The following is a 16,312-nucleotide window of genomic DNA, read 5'->3' on the forward strand; positions in this document are numbered from 1 at the left end:
AAATAAGATTACAACTGGTACAAATATCTGCGTATATGCTTTGTTTTTCAGAAGAACAGAACTACAAATAAACACTTGACTTAAAAAGCAAAGACATTGCCGATATGAAAACTTGCAATATCTTGCAATTATTATTTAAAATTTATTTGTTCTTATTCTATACAGTGGCTTAAAATGTTGCTTCACTTTCTAATACGGCAAAGTAAATAAGAAGATAAACAAGAATTATAAATTGATCTGTAAGTAGCTGGCTAGTCGTTAAAATTTTATTCTGAATAGCACGTATTCAGCAAACAAGGTTTTTTATATGAATTTTTTTTTAGTTTTTGACTGTCGTCAGGAATATGCATTCATGAAGTATGCATCTTATACTTATAAATTAAGGCATTTTGCGAATTAAATGCCTGCACCAGAGTACTTGCTTACACCTTTGGTATTTCAACACATAAGAGATGACGTCTGAAAAGTATAATTGAATTTTAACTGACTCAAGTAAGTTATTAATGTGAAGTTAATCAAAAATCTACTTTCATTTACGATAAACAAGCCTGGAATGGCAAAAATTAGAGTAAGGTGGTGGACACGCTTTGGTGGTCCAAGTCAGAGATAGTCTCGATCAAAATATGAATTTGCAATGAAATGATATTGAAAAAGTACGTAAAGAGTGAATATATTTACTGTGCGCCTATTAAGAGAGTACATAGAAGTTAAGATTTGACAATCGTTAAATGAAAAGATGAGTCAATTTTTTTCTTTAGTGAGCGATTTTAGTTTTCAAACTCGTTTGCCTGCGAAAACGACTTCAGGTGAGAGAATGGGATAAAATTGTTCAGAACGGGGTAACCAAGAACGTGGATTGACTAATTAACGAAACGTATTAGATGAGTTCATCGTGCATCGCGGACATATACCTTGGATTGGATTTCGATTAATACAAAAAGTTAATAAAGAGTTAAAGACATTTAGAATTAATAAAAAGAACTTTCTAGGCGTGCGCAGAAACGAGTGGACTAATTGACATCATGGCGGTTCGAAAGAGTGGGGCAAGTAAACCATAGGGCAGATACTTTGACTCTTACCACTTTGGGTTAAAATATTTAATATGCAATACTGTGGAATCATTAGAATTCGTGGTGGCTCAATTGCCGTGGTATTCGTGGGTAGTCCTCTCTCTGGAATTTATAACCTCAACGAAAACAAATCTAGAAAGAGTTGTCTTTCTCACTGAAATTGAAAACCGACGCATCCACGAAATAACATACCCACGAATAAACAAAAAACTCACAATCCACAAAAATTGGCCCCACGAAATTAAATGATTTTACAGTAATACATTATCAAGGGTGTTTCAATTTTATGCATATTCATACCACAACAGATTGGTAAACCTAAGACATTAATTTGTAAACACTAATGAACATAGATAAAAAATGTATGTATAAAATGTGAAAGTTTAATGGGAATGCCCATCCCCTCCAGATTTTTTTTACGAAACAGCCTTTTATCTGAAATTCTCATTTGGGACAGTAATAGAAATTATATTGAAAATTGGCCAAAAGAGCCAAATTTAGAGAGAAATAAAATACCTGTTCACTGGTTTGAAATAAATATTTTTTTCAGTCAGATGCCACAGACAGGATTAAGACTTACATGTATATTGTATATTATCCATTTCAGTTTAGATTTGAATTGCCCAACTAATATCCAACGATACAGGTTTTTTTTATTATTATTTCAATTTTAAAGAATAAGATAAGGAAAAAATCAGACATAGCATATACAAAAATGAACAACAAATAAAAATAATGTGTGAAGTGTTAATTCCTTTGCTTGTGTGGTGTATCATCTATTCTTAATAAATATAATTAGTACAAGCATTTTTGAAGTTGACTCTGACATAAAATATAATTGAAAAAGAGAAATGAGCATATAGATAAATTGAAAACAAACGTAACTGCATTTTAAATGCACATCGTAACTGCATTTTTAAATGCAGATTGTATAATTAGATCGTATGATACACTGAACTTTGATCAATCAAAATCCTAACTTTAATTTTTCAAACCTTTGTGAATCAGAGCTACCTAAACACACTTGCAAGAGCTATGCAAACAGTAATATCTTTGAAAATTTGAAGTCTGTGCATTATATATCGATGTTCCGCTACACTTCATGTATATATCCTTAGATTTGCTTGTTTGTTTTTTTATCAGTTTGTTATACACAGTAATTAAACATACCCATCTTTAAGTAACAATTCATCAATCAAATGCATTCGTTTTGTCAATCTACATTTTATTACAACAATATATGTAATATTGCATTTAACAAACCGCTAAATTTCCTATTGAAAAGGATGTTGATTTAAAATAGACAAATGTTTCTATACCAAAATAAGTTGTATCTACATGACATATTATGAAACTCAAACCTTCATCTATCATTAAAATGAAATGGATATACTTTGCATATCCGTGTTTATAATAAAAACACTGCAAGGACAATCGATCGATAATACGAATTTATACACTGCAGTATCAAAAGGTAAATAGCTTTATGTATCTATTTATTCATCAGTACACTGATATTAAAACAATAATCAAACATTCTGATTTCGATTAGTTTAGGTTGGAATTGACATGGTGGTATTTTGGTTTTTATTGGGTCTGTTGTTTCTGGGTTGTTCAGATGGAGTGTGTAGGTACATATATACTCTTTCGTATTTCGTGGATTTTTCAGTAATAAATGTGAAGGAAATAAAAAGATGGTAGATTATTTGCAGTGATTAAGATGAAAGGGGTGCATTAATAGTTAAATTGACCAAAACCATGTCAAAAAATGTTGCATTTCTTCATGTGTTTGAAAATAAAACTCTTTGGGATTAATTGAAAAAACCTAAATGTTTACTTAAAAAAGAACTGAGAATAATCACAAAAACATTTAAAACAAGTTAAAAGGTAGCAACAAAATTCAAAATATGATAACAAGTATTTATGTAGTATTTACGTATTTATGAAGCCAATACCTAACTTTAATAGACAAATGGAAAATGATGTCAGGAATTATTTTTAAATACTAATCAAATTCGTTAGCAGGAACTGTGAAATGTATAACAACACTGAACATTTTCAATTTTAGATGTACACACTGTGCAAACTATCCACGATTTCGGCCAGTGTAAGGATAAGGGTAAGAATCTATGTAACCAATGTCTTAATTCAATGGAAAAATGGAAAAGAATATTTAATAGACAATTTTTTTAAAAATACTATTCAAATTCGGTAGCAGGAAACGTATAACAATACCGATAGTGTTTTCAATTTTAGACACTGTGCAGACTATCCACAATCTCGGCCAGGGTGAGGAACTAGACCAGTTAATTAATTGTACATTAAAATATATTTTTAATACTTTAAATGTCGATAAACTTATTAATAAAGAGGCATTGTTAGAGTATGGTTTAAAATTAAGATGTCTATTTCAGCAGGCAAAGATCAAGCTTTAGCATTTACTGCATTGTTGTCGAAGGTAACAACACTTGGCAGTAAAGGGGTTGTAAAGTATGACACAGTGTTGACCAATGTTGGTGGAGCCTATGTACCGTCCACAGGGGTATTAACCGCGCCCCATAAGGGTATCTACACCATTTCCTGTAGCCTCATGAGCAACCCAGTCAATGCTGTCCACCTTAACATCATGAAGAATGGCAATGCCCTATCTACGCTATACTCTGCATCTGGAACATATCCTCTCGCTGCACAAACCCTTCAACTTCTTCTTGAAAAAGGAGACAAAATATGGATTCAAAACCAAAACACGCAAACAGCTAAACTGCATGACCATAACGCGTATAATGTCTTTTCTGGTGCTCTGATTACAAGAATGTGAATAAATTTTGATGTAAACATGATTACTAGTATTCTTAATATTGGTTTTTCTTATTGATGATGTTCCAGGAAATTTACATTTTCTCTTTTGAAAACTGGATAAATACAATTTACCGGTAAACCGAAAGCCAGTAAAAAATGATGATAAAGATAAAAGGCGCAAGTTTTGAAATTCGTTTTACTGCTTGTAAGTTTGAGATTTATCTTGTGTGCAATCGTGATCAAGATTTGGGTTGAATAAAAAAAAGTAAAGATCGTAATTCATAATGAGGTTTATAATCATATTGAAATGAAACTAATAAGGAAATCCTTGCAAATCCCACTTGTTTGTATTATTCCTTAAATGCAACTTCTCCTCAAAAAGAAATTTAAAAAAATGAAAACCAATGAGATTCCACAGATTTCCTTTGCATTGCATTTACCTTTATAACATACAAAGGTCAAGTTATTTCACAGTAAGATAAATCGAGGGTTTTCACTGATTTTAATCATGTGTTATCTGTCTAAGCTCTTCGTTTAATGGCTCATTCCATAGCCGTTCCTATTTAAATACAAAAGTAATACCTATATCTAATAAATATATTTCATGTGTATTTCCCAAGACAAGAAACACAAAGTTTCTTATAAGACTTACATGATGAAAACAATAGGATTTGTGTGGAGTAGAGGCAAGTTTGTTATGATTATACTCACTGTTAAATGAACCTTTTAAATCGTATTAATTCTTCTTTAGAATAAGAGGGTCAAATTGACAACACTAAAACTTTTATAGTTAACAAAATGTTAGAAGGTTTCCATCGGTTTAATCCAGCGAAGGATGTACTGTCCCCAATTTCCCTATCTTGTCTCAATGAATTAGTTTCTATACTACCTACGGTGTGCACACGCTTGTATGAAGCTGCTATGTTTTCAGCAACCTTTCATTTGTCCTTTTTCGCATTATTGCACTTAGCAAATTCACAAGTAACGACGCACCAACCTTATAATATCAAGACGTGACTATTAATCAAGAACACATTGGTATGTATATTAAAGGTTCAAAAACAGACCAATACAATAGGGGTACTAAGCTACTTATTCAAATAAATTCTCAAATCCAGTCTTTATTCAAGCACATGGATGAATTTTTGTCAGTTAGAACACAAATACAAGGCTTATTTTTCTGCCATCTCAACCACAAACCTCTTACTAGATATCAATTCACATCTGTACTACATAAGTCTGTCAAATTTATTGGCCTTGACACAACAATTTTCAAATCCCACTAATTTAGAATAGGTGGACCTACACATTTTTACTTACAAAAGCATTCGGAGGAGGACATTAAGGCAGATGGAAATCTGACGCGTTTTGTTCTTTGTTCATATCAAATTGTAAAGCATAATTTTATGTGTGTATATTCGAAAAATAAATATCAAGAATTTATAAAATGACATTTGTCATATGTCATTTGACATTTGATAATGGTTCTTTAAAATATCTTTTAAACGTTCTGATGTAAGGAAAAGGATTTTTAAAACTCAAAATGAAAATTCACGATAAATGCACAGATTATTCTTTATAAATGTTTATAAAGAAATAATGAAGATTTACATATTGAAGAAATGAAAGTGTTATTTAACCAGCAGTAAAAAAATCAACTTGCATAAGCCATTTGCACAGGTCAGGGTCAAAGTAAGCAACAATCAAAATCCAATCATGACTTACCTAATAAGAACAAAAAATAGAATGTGTTGCTGATCATTGAACCATTGCAAAGATTGTGCTTTTTCCCTCCAGTTTTATCTGATAAACCTTAGGACATTTTTTTTATTGATGGTTGCTGTATTAAAAGTTTAGTAATATGTTATAATTTTACTTTATATTGTCATTACCAAATCTTCAAATTAAACAAAATACGAGAAGACGAGATTTTGGCATAAGATTAAAAATAGTAAGAGTAGGGACGGTTATCTTTAAAAACGACAAGTTTCAAGTTTATAAAATGTAGTTTTTGGTAATATTGAAATATACGATATGCTCCGATACACACTTTATCTTTAGTAATAGCACAATCACAGTCTATTTTTAACTTGGTCTCAATATGGCATACGTACACCATAATTCAAAAGTAAAACCAAAAAATAAAATAAACATTTGTACATGCAAATGGACAAGAGCTTGTCGAAATTTGATTTTTAAAACTAAAATGAAAAAAATACTAAATCTATTACGCTATCATTCATGTATCGGAACTAAATAAATAATTACCTACACAAGCAAGCAGAGCTGTCGGTCTGTGGATTTCATCTGATGAAATTTTATATATTAAGTCTTTTGCATCATTGTGCAAAATGGAAAGTTATTGAAAATTGTTTGCACTACTCTTAAATGTTAGATATTGTTATTTATGACATTGATCATGTATATAGTATTTACAAATAATAAATATTTTAGCGGCAAACAATTGAAAGCTTTGTGATTGACGGAAACAAATGTTGTTGCCTGTGACAGCAGTGCAGACAAATAAGATTCCAACTGGTACAAATATCTGCGTAGATGCTTTTTTTCAGAGAGGACCAAACGTCAAATAAACACTTAACTTAAAGGGGCATGGTCACGATTTTGGTCAAATTCTATTTTTATGTTTCTTTACAGCGTTTATTTACAGCTCTTTAGAAACGCATATCTAATGATCAGATAAAATTTGAGAGTCATTCGTAGAGTTATAAGCAAGATACAGAGCTCACAATTCTTTATCATGTAAACAAGGCTCGTGCCTTGTTTTTGTGTATGTAGGTTCAATATACCAGTAAACAATCTTTTTCCAGCTTAATTGTCTTTCTTTTTATTTATCTTAAGCATAGATAAACAGTTCCTAACGTTTAATACATTCGGTTTAGATTTAAAACTGAAATCTTTACTTCAACGTTCAAAATGTAAACAAACGCTTTGTTTACATAGCGACGAATTTCAAGCTCTGTACCTCGATTATAACTCAACAAATGACTCTCAAATGTCTGTTGCCTATTAAAAATGCCTTACTGAAACATTGTAAATATTAAAATTGGAAAAATAATTTTGGACCAAAATCTTGACCATGCACCTTTAAAAAGCAAAAACATTGCCGATATGAAAACTTGCAATTCATTGCAATTATTATTTTTAATTTATTTGTTCTTATTCTATACAGTGGCTTAAAATGTTGCTTCACTTTCAAATACGACTAAGTAAATAAGAAGATGAACAAGAATTATAAATTGATCTGTAAGTAGCTGGCAAGTCGTTCGAAATTGCTTCTGAATAGCACGTGTTCAGCAAACAGGGTCTTTTATATGAATTTGTTTTTTGTTGAGTTTTTGACTGTCGTCAAGAATATGTATTCATGAAGTATGCATCTTATACTTATAAATTAAGGCATTTTGCGAATTAAATGCCTGCACCAGAGTACTTGCTTACACATGTAGTATTTCAACACATAAGAGATGACGTCCGAAAGGTATAATTTTAACTGAAAAGTTATCATTGTGAAATTAATCAAAAATCTACTTTCATTTACGATAAACAAGCCCGGAATGGCAAAATTAGAGTAAGGTGGCGGACACGCTTTGGCGGATCCAAGTCAGAGATAGTCTCGATCAAAATATGAACTTGCAATGAAATGATATTGAAAAAGTACGTAAAGAGTGAATATATTTACTGTGAGCCTATTTAGAGAATACATAGAAGTTAAGATTTGACAATTGTTAAATAAAAAGAGGAGTCAATTTGTTTCTTTAGTGGGCTATTTTAGTTTTAATACTCATTTGCTTGCGAACACGACCTCAGGTGAGAGAATGGGATAACATTGTTCAGAACGGGGTAACCAAGAACGCGGATTGACTAATTAACGAAAAGTATTAGATGAGTTCATCGTGCATCGCGGACAGATACATTGGATTGGACTTCGATTAATACAAAAAGTTAATAAAGAATTAAAGACATTTTAGTATGAATGGAAAGAACTTTCTAGATCGGGGTGCCCAGAAACGGGTGGACTAATTGACATCATGGCGGTTCGAAAGTGTGGGGCGAGTAAACCATCGGGCAGATACTTTGAATCTTACCACTTTGGTTTAAAATATTTAAAATGCAATACTGTGAATTCATTAGAATTCGTGGTGCCTCAATTGCCGTGGTATTCGTGGGTAGTCCTCTCTCTAGAATGTACAACCTCAACGAAAACAAATCTTTCTCACTGAAACTTAAAACCGACGCATCCACGAAATAACATACCCACGAATAAACAAAAAACTCACAATCCACGAAAAATGAAAATCAAGGTTGTTTCAATTTTATGCATAATCATAGCACGACAGATTGGTTGTAAACCTAAGACATTAATTTTCTAAACCCTAATGAACATAGATAAATAATGCATGTATAAAATGAAAAAGTTTAATGGGAATGCCCAGTCCACTTCAGATTTTTTTTTACATAACAGTCTTTTATTTGAAATTCTTATTTGGGAAAGTAATAGAAATTATATTGAAAATTGGCCAAAAGAACCAAATTTGGAGAGAAATAAAATACCCGTTCACTGGTTGAAAATAAATATTTTTTCAGTCAGATGCCACAAATAGGATTAAGACCTACATGTATATATTATCCATTTCAGTTTAGATTTGAATTGCCCCACTAATATCTAGCGATGCAGTTTTTTAGCTCACCTGAGCTGAAAGCTCAAGTGAGCTATTCTGATTACATTTTGTCCGTCGTCCGTCTGTCCGTCCGTCTGCCCGTTTGTCTGCCCGTCTGTCTGTGCGTCTGACCGTCTGTAAACTTTTTACATTTTGAACTTCGTCTCTAAAACCGCTTATCCAATTTCAACCAAATTTGGCACAAAGCATCTTTATGGGAGGGCAAATATAAATTGCAGAAATAAAAGTCCGATCTGTATTCAAAGCGGAGAAAACCTTGAAACTGTAGAAAAAGGGGGGTGCATTTTTGAAAATCTTCTACTCAAGAACTACTGAGTCCAATTCAACGTAGTTTAGCATAAATTATCCTTATGGGAAGTAAAAAATATAAATTGCGAAAATTAAGGAATAATTCTGTTTCAAATCTGAGTTATTACGAAAATAATAATGAAGGAAAGGCGTGTTTCAATCAGTTTAATAGCTTCGGATTCGGCATCCGGTAAGACTTGGCCTGGGCAAAACAAAAGATTGGCAGTTACTAATCTGCCAATCTTATTAAAATTTCAGGATATTTGATGGACCAGTATATTTGTATTCGTTGTAGATATTGCTGCAAAATAATGCGTATTTGGAATTGACGATTGCCGATCTGCCCCGGCTTTTAGTTTGCCACGGCCCGGGTTTGCATACCCATTTTATCAAGACTCGTATTCCATACTTCTAAAACGAGGTTCTTTGTTTAAAGCAGCCATGACATTATACGAAAAAGGGTCGATCTGACTATGATGAATTTGCTTGTTGTGCAACAGTTCGCGTATGAAGGGAAATTTTTGAAACATGCCAAATATATTGGTGCCGAGTTTGTGAAGTAAATTGAGGCTCAATATTTCAATGCGTTGACAGTTTTCACACATGACGTTGGTGTTAGCTTGTTCTGATTTTCGTTTCGTTTTCATTATATTTATGCTTTGTAACCTGGGAACTATCGTCAGTATTTCGTGATTTTTACGTATCAAATCAAACAGAGACATCGGTAAATCAAACAGTTAACTGTTTACCTGCGCAAATAAAGCAAAATCTGATGTATCAAAAAAGTACTGAAATACAATTCATCCTATCGGAAATTCGGCATTATCTTTTGCTTAATGGTAGATTAATGCAAAAGGTTTTGGTAAGACGCTCGGCATTTTCTTGAGTTTATTCAGTTTAAGGTAGGTCCCTACTCAGACGCGTCTTCATGGACCCATTAATAAAACATGTAAAAAATTTATCAAACTTAACAACAAATATGCAAATTGGGGTGTTTGTTTTTGTTTGTTTGTTTGTTTTTTTTTATAGGAAGTCATAAATAAAGAAAAGTTATCAAATTTTATGAAAAGGTCCTTCCCTTCACAACACCACAACCCTGATTTGGAGGATATCACCATTGTACCATTAAAGCCATCACCTGAGAGCAGTTCTTTGATGTACTTTGACTTGGAAACAACAGGATTCCGTAGGTGTTATTAAACCCATTAAAATTATATGAAGTATTAGTTTGAAATTTCTACACTTAGTCGAACTTTTTATGTCTTTTATAATATTGGAACACTGAATTCACACAAAGTTCATTTCTTTCACTTTTATTTTAGAGCGAACCTCAGATATTGTGCAGATTGCTGCTGTTTGTGGTGAAAAAGTCGCTCAACATCCACTTGAAGCCAAACGGTAGAATCAGTGTGGGTGCATCCAAGGTAACTGGACTGACATATGAGAATGGCATTCTGAAGCGGCTTCGGCAGCCTTTGGTGTCGGTTAGTGCTGATGAAGGACTAAAGCAGTTTGTCATGTTCCTTGCATGATCCTCCAAACCATTTTTGATTGGACATAACATTCAAAACTTTGATGTTCCGATTTTAATTGATACACAATTTACAAAAATATAATCTTGTAAATAGTTTTCAGAATGAGGTTTCCGGTTTTATTGACACATACAAACTTTCAAAGAAAGCTAGTATTTGAAAAATCTAGTGTAGCCAATTTTAAGCAAGAAACACTAGTAAAAACCTTTATTGGCATAGATTATGATGCAAACAATGCAATGTCTGACGTTACTACATGTAGTTTGAGACTTTTTTATGAAAAAAAGTTCTCAATACATTGTGGAGATACTGATGTTTTTAGCTTAGCTTACTACAGTGATAAACCATCATTTGAACCACTTGTTCGCAAGAGAGTTATTTCATCTGTTATATGCCATAGACTTGTTTCATGTTCACTCAGTTTGAATAAGTTGAAACTTATTCATACACGAGACCCCCATAATGGCATTCGCTATGTTTTTAGTGAGTCAGTATCAGACTCTAAGAGGGCATGTATTTCTAAGTCAAAAATGTTATTGACAAAGTTGTAGAAATTTTGAATTCTTTGTAAATAATGTACATATAAACAGGATATATGATCTTCAGTACTGGTATATCTATATATGTACTGCATAGACTGTTCTGCATTATACATGTACAATCATCATTTTAGATAATATAATTATTTTTATGTCTTATTTAATTGATAATTCTGAATTTGATTGAAGCAGTCAAGTGTAAATAATGTCTACCAGTATATAAAGGTTTTGATCTTCAATGAGTCTAATAGTTGGAAATCGTGAATTTTTGTACTAAGATTTTAGTACGTTTGTGTTTATACATGTAGTTTTGAAAGAAGACTTTTAGTGTTTATTAAAGCATACAAATGAAATAAATGTGCTGTTTTCTGATATAATGTTAAATTGTGTTTGTGACAATTTTTTAGCTGCATTTGATAAGGGGGTATATGTGTTCTAAGGGTCGTAGAAAAAAAAGAAGCATGTGAAGTACTATATTTTTTTTGCTTTTTAGTTGCAGTAGACATAAATCTAATATTTTAAAGTTTAAAAAATGGTGTTTAACCATAAAATTTTTAAGATAAGTTAAAAAATGTGAAATTATGTAACAATTTGAAATAGCATTTTTGTAACATTGTATTTTAAAATTTCATTTAAATCAATCAAATGACAATAATAACACTTGTTATTACCTTCTTACATATTTAATGATAAATTACAACATTTGAAACTTTATTTTGCTCTGATATTTTTTTAATATGGGCCAAATAATGATTTGGGTTGAAATCATGTAATCGAAGAAGGGGGTATGCATCTTCTTGAGACTCTAGTGATAAAAGTAGATTGTTAAGACATGTATTTTTGAGGCTTTTTTTTAAATTATATAAGGTATTATTCTACTTGATTAATGAAAAAAACTTAATTTAACCAAAAGAAGGGACCTACCTTAATATTTATTCGTTTGATGAGATATCGGCGCTTCTGATTGGTCGAAAAATTTCTTTGATACCTGCATCAATATAATTTTCGCCGGATCAACTTTTCTCATCCGTTCTTATTTGACACTATTTATAGAACGGGAACTTCCAAAATAAACAATGTCAACAAAGGGTAAAGTTGTGTCTGTTTAATTGTAAGCAAACAAAATACAAATTTATAAATATAAAAAATTAAAAGTTTCAACTTCAAATATAAACAATACACATTATTTAATTCACTAAATAGAAAATTAAGCGTCTTCTCACGATTTCGTCTGCTTGATATTATTCAAGATTTACTGCGAGGCTGGCTGTTCCTTTTCCAGGAAAAATTATAACGAACATATAGGCCTGTACACTTTCACGGTAACACTGCTGTTCAAATTTGGTAACGATGAGTTTTAAATTAAACACGTACATGATCGGTCATCTAAATAAGCATCGTAAAGCAAAGCTACTGTATGGATAGTTCATTAATTAACTCCTTCGACGCATTCCAAGCCGCAGATATCCATGTAAGTACATCACTGGCTATCTAGTTACCACAACGTTTACAAAAGTCGCTCATACATAATATTCTTCGTCGACATATCAGCTTTTTTTGTCCACGATTGCCTCTCCTTGCATGGTTTTGCCCAACTGCATATTCCAGCGATCTCACATAAAAACCAGTTTTACATGTAACGAATTTTTCTGCAAATTGAATAACATCACAAGCTATCGCATGTATTTTCCTTTCTTTTCAATTCAGCCGGTTCAGATCTTAACTCACTATTTGTGTTAATCCATTAAATTCAGCTCAATAGCTCTGCATCAGCTGAGCTGAAGGCGCATCCATTTTGAATATTGTTGCTGTTGTTATTTTGTATTCATACGCGCCGCTTCGTTTAAATTATTTACATTTTTGATCAATGACACTTCACATTTTATGATTTGAAAATGTTTTAATTAAATAATAAGAAATGAAGATAATAATTTTTCTATTGATCGACGTATCAAAGAAAAAATTGACCGGAAAACTTTTTCATTAATACGCTACGCGCATTGATAAAGTTTCCCGGTCAATTTTTTCTTGATACGTCGATCAATAGAAAAATTATTATCTTCATTTCTTAAATGAAATGTTATTGAAAAGGAGAAATTAGCATATAAATAAATTGAAAACAAATGGCTGGACCGGGAATCCGGAACCCCTGCAACCCTAATCAAGAGTTTTGCCACGTGCACTGAGCTACCAGAGCGATATCCACGGTCCATAAGGCCTCACATACTACATTCCTCTCTCCTTAAATAGTCTTCGAATACACAACACAAGTTCACCTTGTCATGACTTATTAAATTAATATTACTTGAACAATTAAGTCCTCTGCATCATCTCTAGTAGGACATAAAGAATAAGCATATACTAGCAGATACATTTAAAATATATGATTTACAGCTATGAGGAAATAATTTGTTTTCACAATCGAAAATTAAAACATTATTTCATATTTGGAATAGCGACGTTGACAGATTTTCTTTCGACGCTTACAGTTTGAAACACTTGCAGGCAATTTTTAAGGTATTTTAAACCCTAAGCTTAACAGTAACAGATGACATAGAAGTATATTCAAATGTCTTTATGAACAAATCAGTTCGTGTCATATTCCTCACAGTTACTGAAAGTAAACCAAGGATTAAATTGATTAAATACGTTTAAAATTAATAATATATCTGCATTGCCTTTATAAGCGGTTTATAGAAACGAGACATGAGAGACACTCATTATTGCAAACCATATGCATTTTAAAAATATAAGTTACATGATCACTAGTGAGTGTAGAATTATAAGCTCAAGTTTTTGCGAACGAATAAACTTCCATTGTAATTTAATTTTTTAATTTAATTTATGGGGACACTTGTATAAAGATTTGTGTTTTCTATTACTTATTGCAGGGATATTTTCGAGAAGTTGTAGATTGTTTATTTTTCTACTGCATTTTTTAATGCAGATCGTAACTGCATTTTTAAATGCAGATTGTAACTGCATTTTTAAATGCAGATCGTATAATTAGATGGTATGATACATTGAGCTTTGATTAATCAAAATCCTAACTTTAATTTGTCAAACCTTTGTGAATCAGAGCTACCTAAACACACTTGCAAGAGCTATGCAAACAGTAATATCGTTGAAAGTTTGAAGTCTGTGCATTATATATCGATGTTCCGCTACACCTCATGTATATATCCTTAGATTTGCTTGTTTGTTTTTTTTATCAGTTTGTTATACACAGTAATTAAACATACCCATCTTTAAGTAACAATTCATCAATCAAATGCATTCGTTTTGTCAATCTACATTTTATTATAACAATATATGTAATATTGCATTTAACAAACCGCTAAATTTCCTATTGAAAAGGATGTTGATTTAAAATAGACAAATGTTTCTATACCAAAATAAGTTGTATCTACATGACATATTATGAAACTCAAACCTTCATCTATCATTAAAATGAAATTGATATACGTTGCATGTCCGCATTTATTATAAAAAGCACTGCAAGGACAATCGATCGATAATAAGAATTTATACACTGCAGTATCAAAAGGTAAATAACTTTATGTATTTATTTATTCATCATTATTATAATTATCATTAAAAGTACACAATGAGTACATTAATATTAAAACAATGATCAAACATTCTTATTTCGGTTAGTTTAGGTTGGAATCGCTATGGTGGTATTTTGGTTTCTATTGGGTGTGTTGTTTCTGGGTTGTTCAGATGGAGTGTGTAAGTACATGTATACTCTTTATGATGAACATTTCGTATCTCGTGGATTTTTCAGTAATAAATGTGAGTTTCAAAGAGAAAAAATATATTTGATTTTTTGCAGTGATTGAGATGAAAGGGGTGCATTACTAGTTAGATTGTCCTTAACTGTGTCACTTTAATGTTGCATTTCTTCATATGTTTAGATCTAGGTGATAAATTGAAAATGATGTCAGACATTTATTTTTAAATACAAATTAATCAAATTCGGTAGCAGGAAATATATAACAACATTGGAAATTTTCAATTTTAGATGTACACACTGTGCAAACTATCCACGATTTCGGCCAGTGTAAGGATAAGGGTAAGAATTTATGTAGCCAATACCTAAATTCATTGGACAAAACGAAAAGGAAGTTAGACATTTTTTTAAATGCTAGTCAAATTCGGTAGCAGGAAACGTATAAAAATACTGAAAATGTTTGATTTGATTTGAACATATTTCATTGTGTAAATAACACAAAAGGATTGGAAACAGGTTCTTAAAACTTACAAAAAATGTTTTGAATTTTAGACACTGTGCAAACTATCCACAATCTCGGCCAGGGTGAGGAACAAGACCAGTTAACTTGATTTTACATTTACGGATATTTTTAATACTTTAAATGTCGATAAACTTATAAATATAGAGCCTCTGAGGCATTGTTAGAGTATGGTTTAAAATTAAGTTGTCTATATCAGCAGGAAAAGATCAGGCTGTAGCATTTACTGCATTGTTGTCGAAGGTAACAACATTTGGCAGTAAAGGGGTTGTAAAGTATGACAAAGTGCTGACCAATGTAGGTGGAGCCTATCGACCGTCCACGGGGGTATTTGCCGCGCCCTATAAGGGTATCTACACCATTTCCTGTAGCCTCATGAGCAACCCAGTCAATGCTGTCCACCTTAACATCATGAAGAATGGCAAAGCCCTGTCTACGCTATACTCTGCATCTGGAACATATCCACTCGCTGCACAAACCCTGCAACTTCTTCTTGAAAAAGGAGACAAAATATGGATTCAAAACGAAAACACGCAAACAGCTAAACTGCATGACCATGGCGCGTATAATGTCTTTTCTGGTGCTCTGATTACAAGAATGTAAATAAACCTTGTTATAAAAGTAATTACTAGTATTCTTAATATTGTTTTTTTTTTATTGATGATGTTCCAGGAAATTTTAATTTTCTCTTTTGAAAACTGGATAAATACAATTTACCGGTAAACCGAAAGCTAGTAAAAATGATTATAAAGATAAAAAGCGCAAGTTTTGGAAATGGTTTTACTGGTGTTTTGTTGCTGATGTTGTTTGAGATTAATCGTGTGTGCAATCTTAACCAACAGTTGAGTAGAATCAAAATAAATAAAGATCATAGCTCCTAATGAGGTTTATTATTATTTTGAAATTGCAAGATAAAACTAGTTCCATGCCAATCCCATGTGTTTGTATTATTCCTCAAATGCGACTTCTCCTTTAAACAGAATTTAAAAAAAAAAAAACAATCAAAAATGAATACCAATGGGATTCCCAAGATGTCTAATTCATTGTCGCTTTTACAATCACCGGTATGGCATGCAAAGATCAAGTTATTTGACAGTAAGATGAATAGAGGGTTTAAACTGATTTTAATCATGT

At 31.9% G+C, this 16,312-nt stretch overlaps 3 protein-coding genes across 9 annotated transcripts in view; all 3 read left to right on the forward strand.

Annotated features, from left to right (window-relative positions):
- The window catches only part of LOC128159060 (polyglutamine-binding protein 1-like), a 161,150-nt gene that overhangs the window by 133,361 nt on the left and 11,477 nt on the right, over positions 1 to 16,312 (forward strand). Inside the window, exon 1 of one of the 2 annotated variants that reach the window (XM_052822101.1) lies at positions 12,436 to 12,439. The exons of the other annotated variant lie outside the window; for it this stretch is intronic. The gene's annotated coding sequence lies outside the window, so the exon portion shown is untranslated. Of the gene's footprint in view, positions 1 to 12,435; positions 12,440 to 16,312 lie in introns of those variants that run through there. 2 annotated transcript variants of the gene reach the window in all.
- On the forward strand, positions 2,518 to 3,904 carry LOC128159067 (complement C1q-like protein 4). 4 transcript variants are annotated; one of them, XM_052822114.1, is made up of 5 exons: positions 2,518 to 2,544; positions 2,623 to 2,697; positions 3,139 to 3,189; positions 3,327 to 3,359; positions 3,485 to 3,904. In XM_052822114.1, the coding sequence occupies exons 2-5, from the start codon at positions 2,640 to 2,642 to the stop codon at positions 3,886 to 3,888; spliced, it is 546 nt and encodes a 181-aa protein (XP_052678074.1). In that variant the 5' UTR covers positions 2,518 to 2,544; positions 2,623 to 2,639; the 3' UTR covers positions 3,889 to 3,904. The 4 variants fall into 4 exon arrangements, with proteins under 4 accessions (XP_052678074.1, XP_052678077.1, XP_052678078.1 ...); XM_052822117.1 differs by having other exon boundaries at positions 3,488 to 3,904; XM_052822116.1 differs by having other exon boundaries at positions 2,520 to 2,544; positions 2,628 to 2,697.
- Positions 14,445 to 16,016, forward strand: LOC128159066 (complement C1q subcomponent subunit A-like). 3 transcript variants are annotated; one of them, XM_052822112.1, is made up of 5 exons: positions 14,445 to 14,472; positions 14,583 to 14,657; positions 14,950 to 15,000; positions 15,211 to 15,243; positions 15,378 to 16,016. In XM_052822112.1, exons 2-5 carry the CDS (start codon positions 14,600 to 14,602, stop codon positions 15,779 to 15,781), a joined length of 546 nt encoding a protein of 181 aa, XP_052678072.1. In that variant the 5' UTR covers positions 14,445 to 14,472; positions 14,583 to 14,599; the 3' UTR covers positions 15,782 to 16,016. The 3 variants fall into 3 exon arrangements, with proteins under 3 accessions (XP_052678072.1, XP_052678071.1, XP_052678073.1); XM_052822111.1 differs by having other exon boundaries at positions 14,451 to 14,472; positions 14,588 to 14,657; positions 15,378 to 16,015; XM_052822113.1 differs by having other exon boundaries at positions 14,451 to 14,472; positions 14,588 to 14,657; positions 15,381 to 16,014.

This window comes from Crassostrea angulata, chromosome 8 (genome assembly GCF_025612915.1).
Source record: "Crassostrea angulata isolate pt1a10 chromosome 8, ASM2561291v2, whole genome shotgun sequence".
NCBI classification, from domain to species: domain Eukaryota; kingdom Metazoa; phylum Mollusca; class Bivalvia; order Ostreida; family Ostreidae; genus Magallana; species Magallana angulata.

What these genes read in the sequence shown, in the direction of transcription:
- LOC128159067 (XM_052822114.1), top strand. Translation starts at nt 2,640, where the DNA reads ATGGTGGTATTTTGGTTTTTATTGGGTCTGTTGTTTCTGGGTTGTTCA. An exon ending in CGGCCAGTGTAAGGATAAGG is followed by an intron (nt 3,190 to 3,326) that starts GTAAGAATCTAT and finishes TTTCAATTTTAG; the next exon opens with ACACTGTGCAGACTATCCAC. An exon ending in TATCCACAATCTCGGCCAGG is followed by an intron (nt 3,360 to 3,484) that starts GTGAGGAACTAG and finishes TGTCTATTTCAG; the next exon opens with CAGGCAAAGATCAAGCTTTA.
- LOC128159066 (XM_052822112.1), top strand. Translation starts at nt 14,600, where the DNA reads ATGGTGGTATTTTGGTTTCTATTGGGTGTGTTGTTTCTGGGTTGTTCA. An exon ending in GGGTTGTTCAGATGGAGTGT is followed by an intron (nt 14,658 to 14,949) that starts GTAAGTACATGT and finishes TTTCAATTTTAG; the next exon opens with ATGTACACACTGTGCAAACT. An exon ending in CGGCCAGTGTAAGGATAAGG is followed by an intron (nt 15,001 to 15,210) that starts GTAAGAATTTAT and finishes TTTGAATTTTAG; the next exon opens with ACACTGTGCAAACTATCCAC.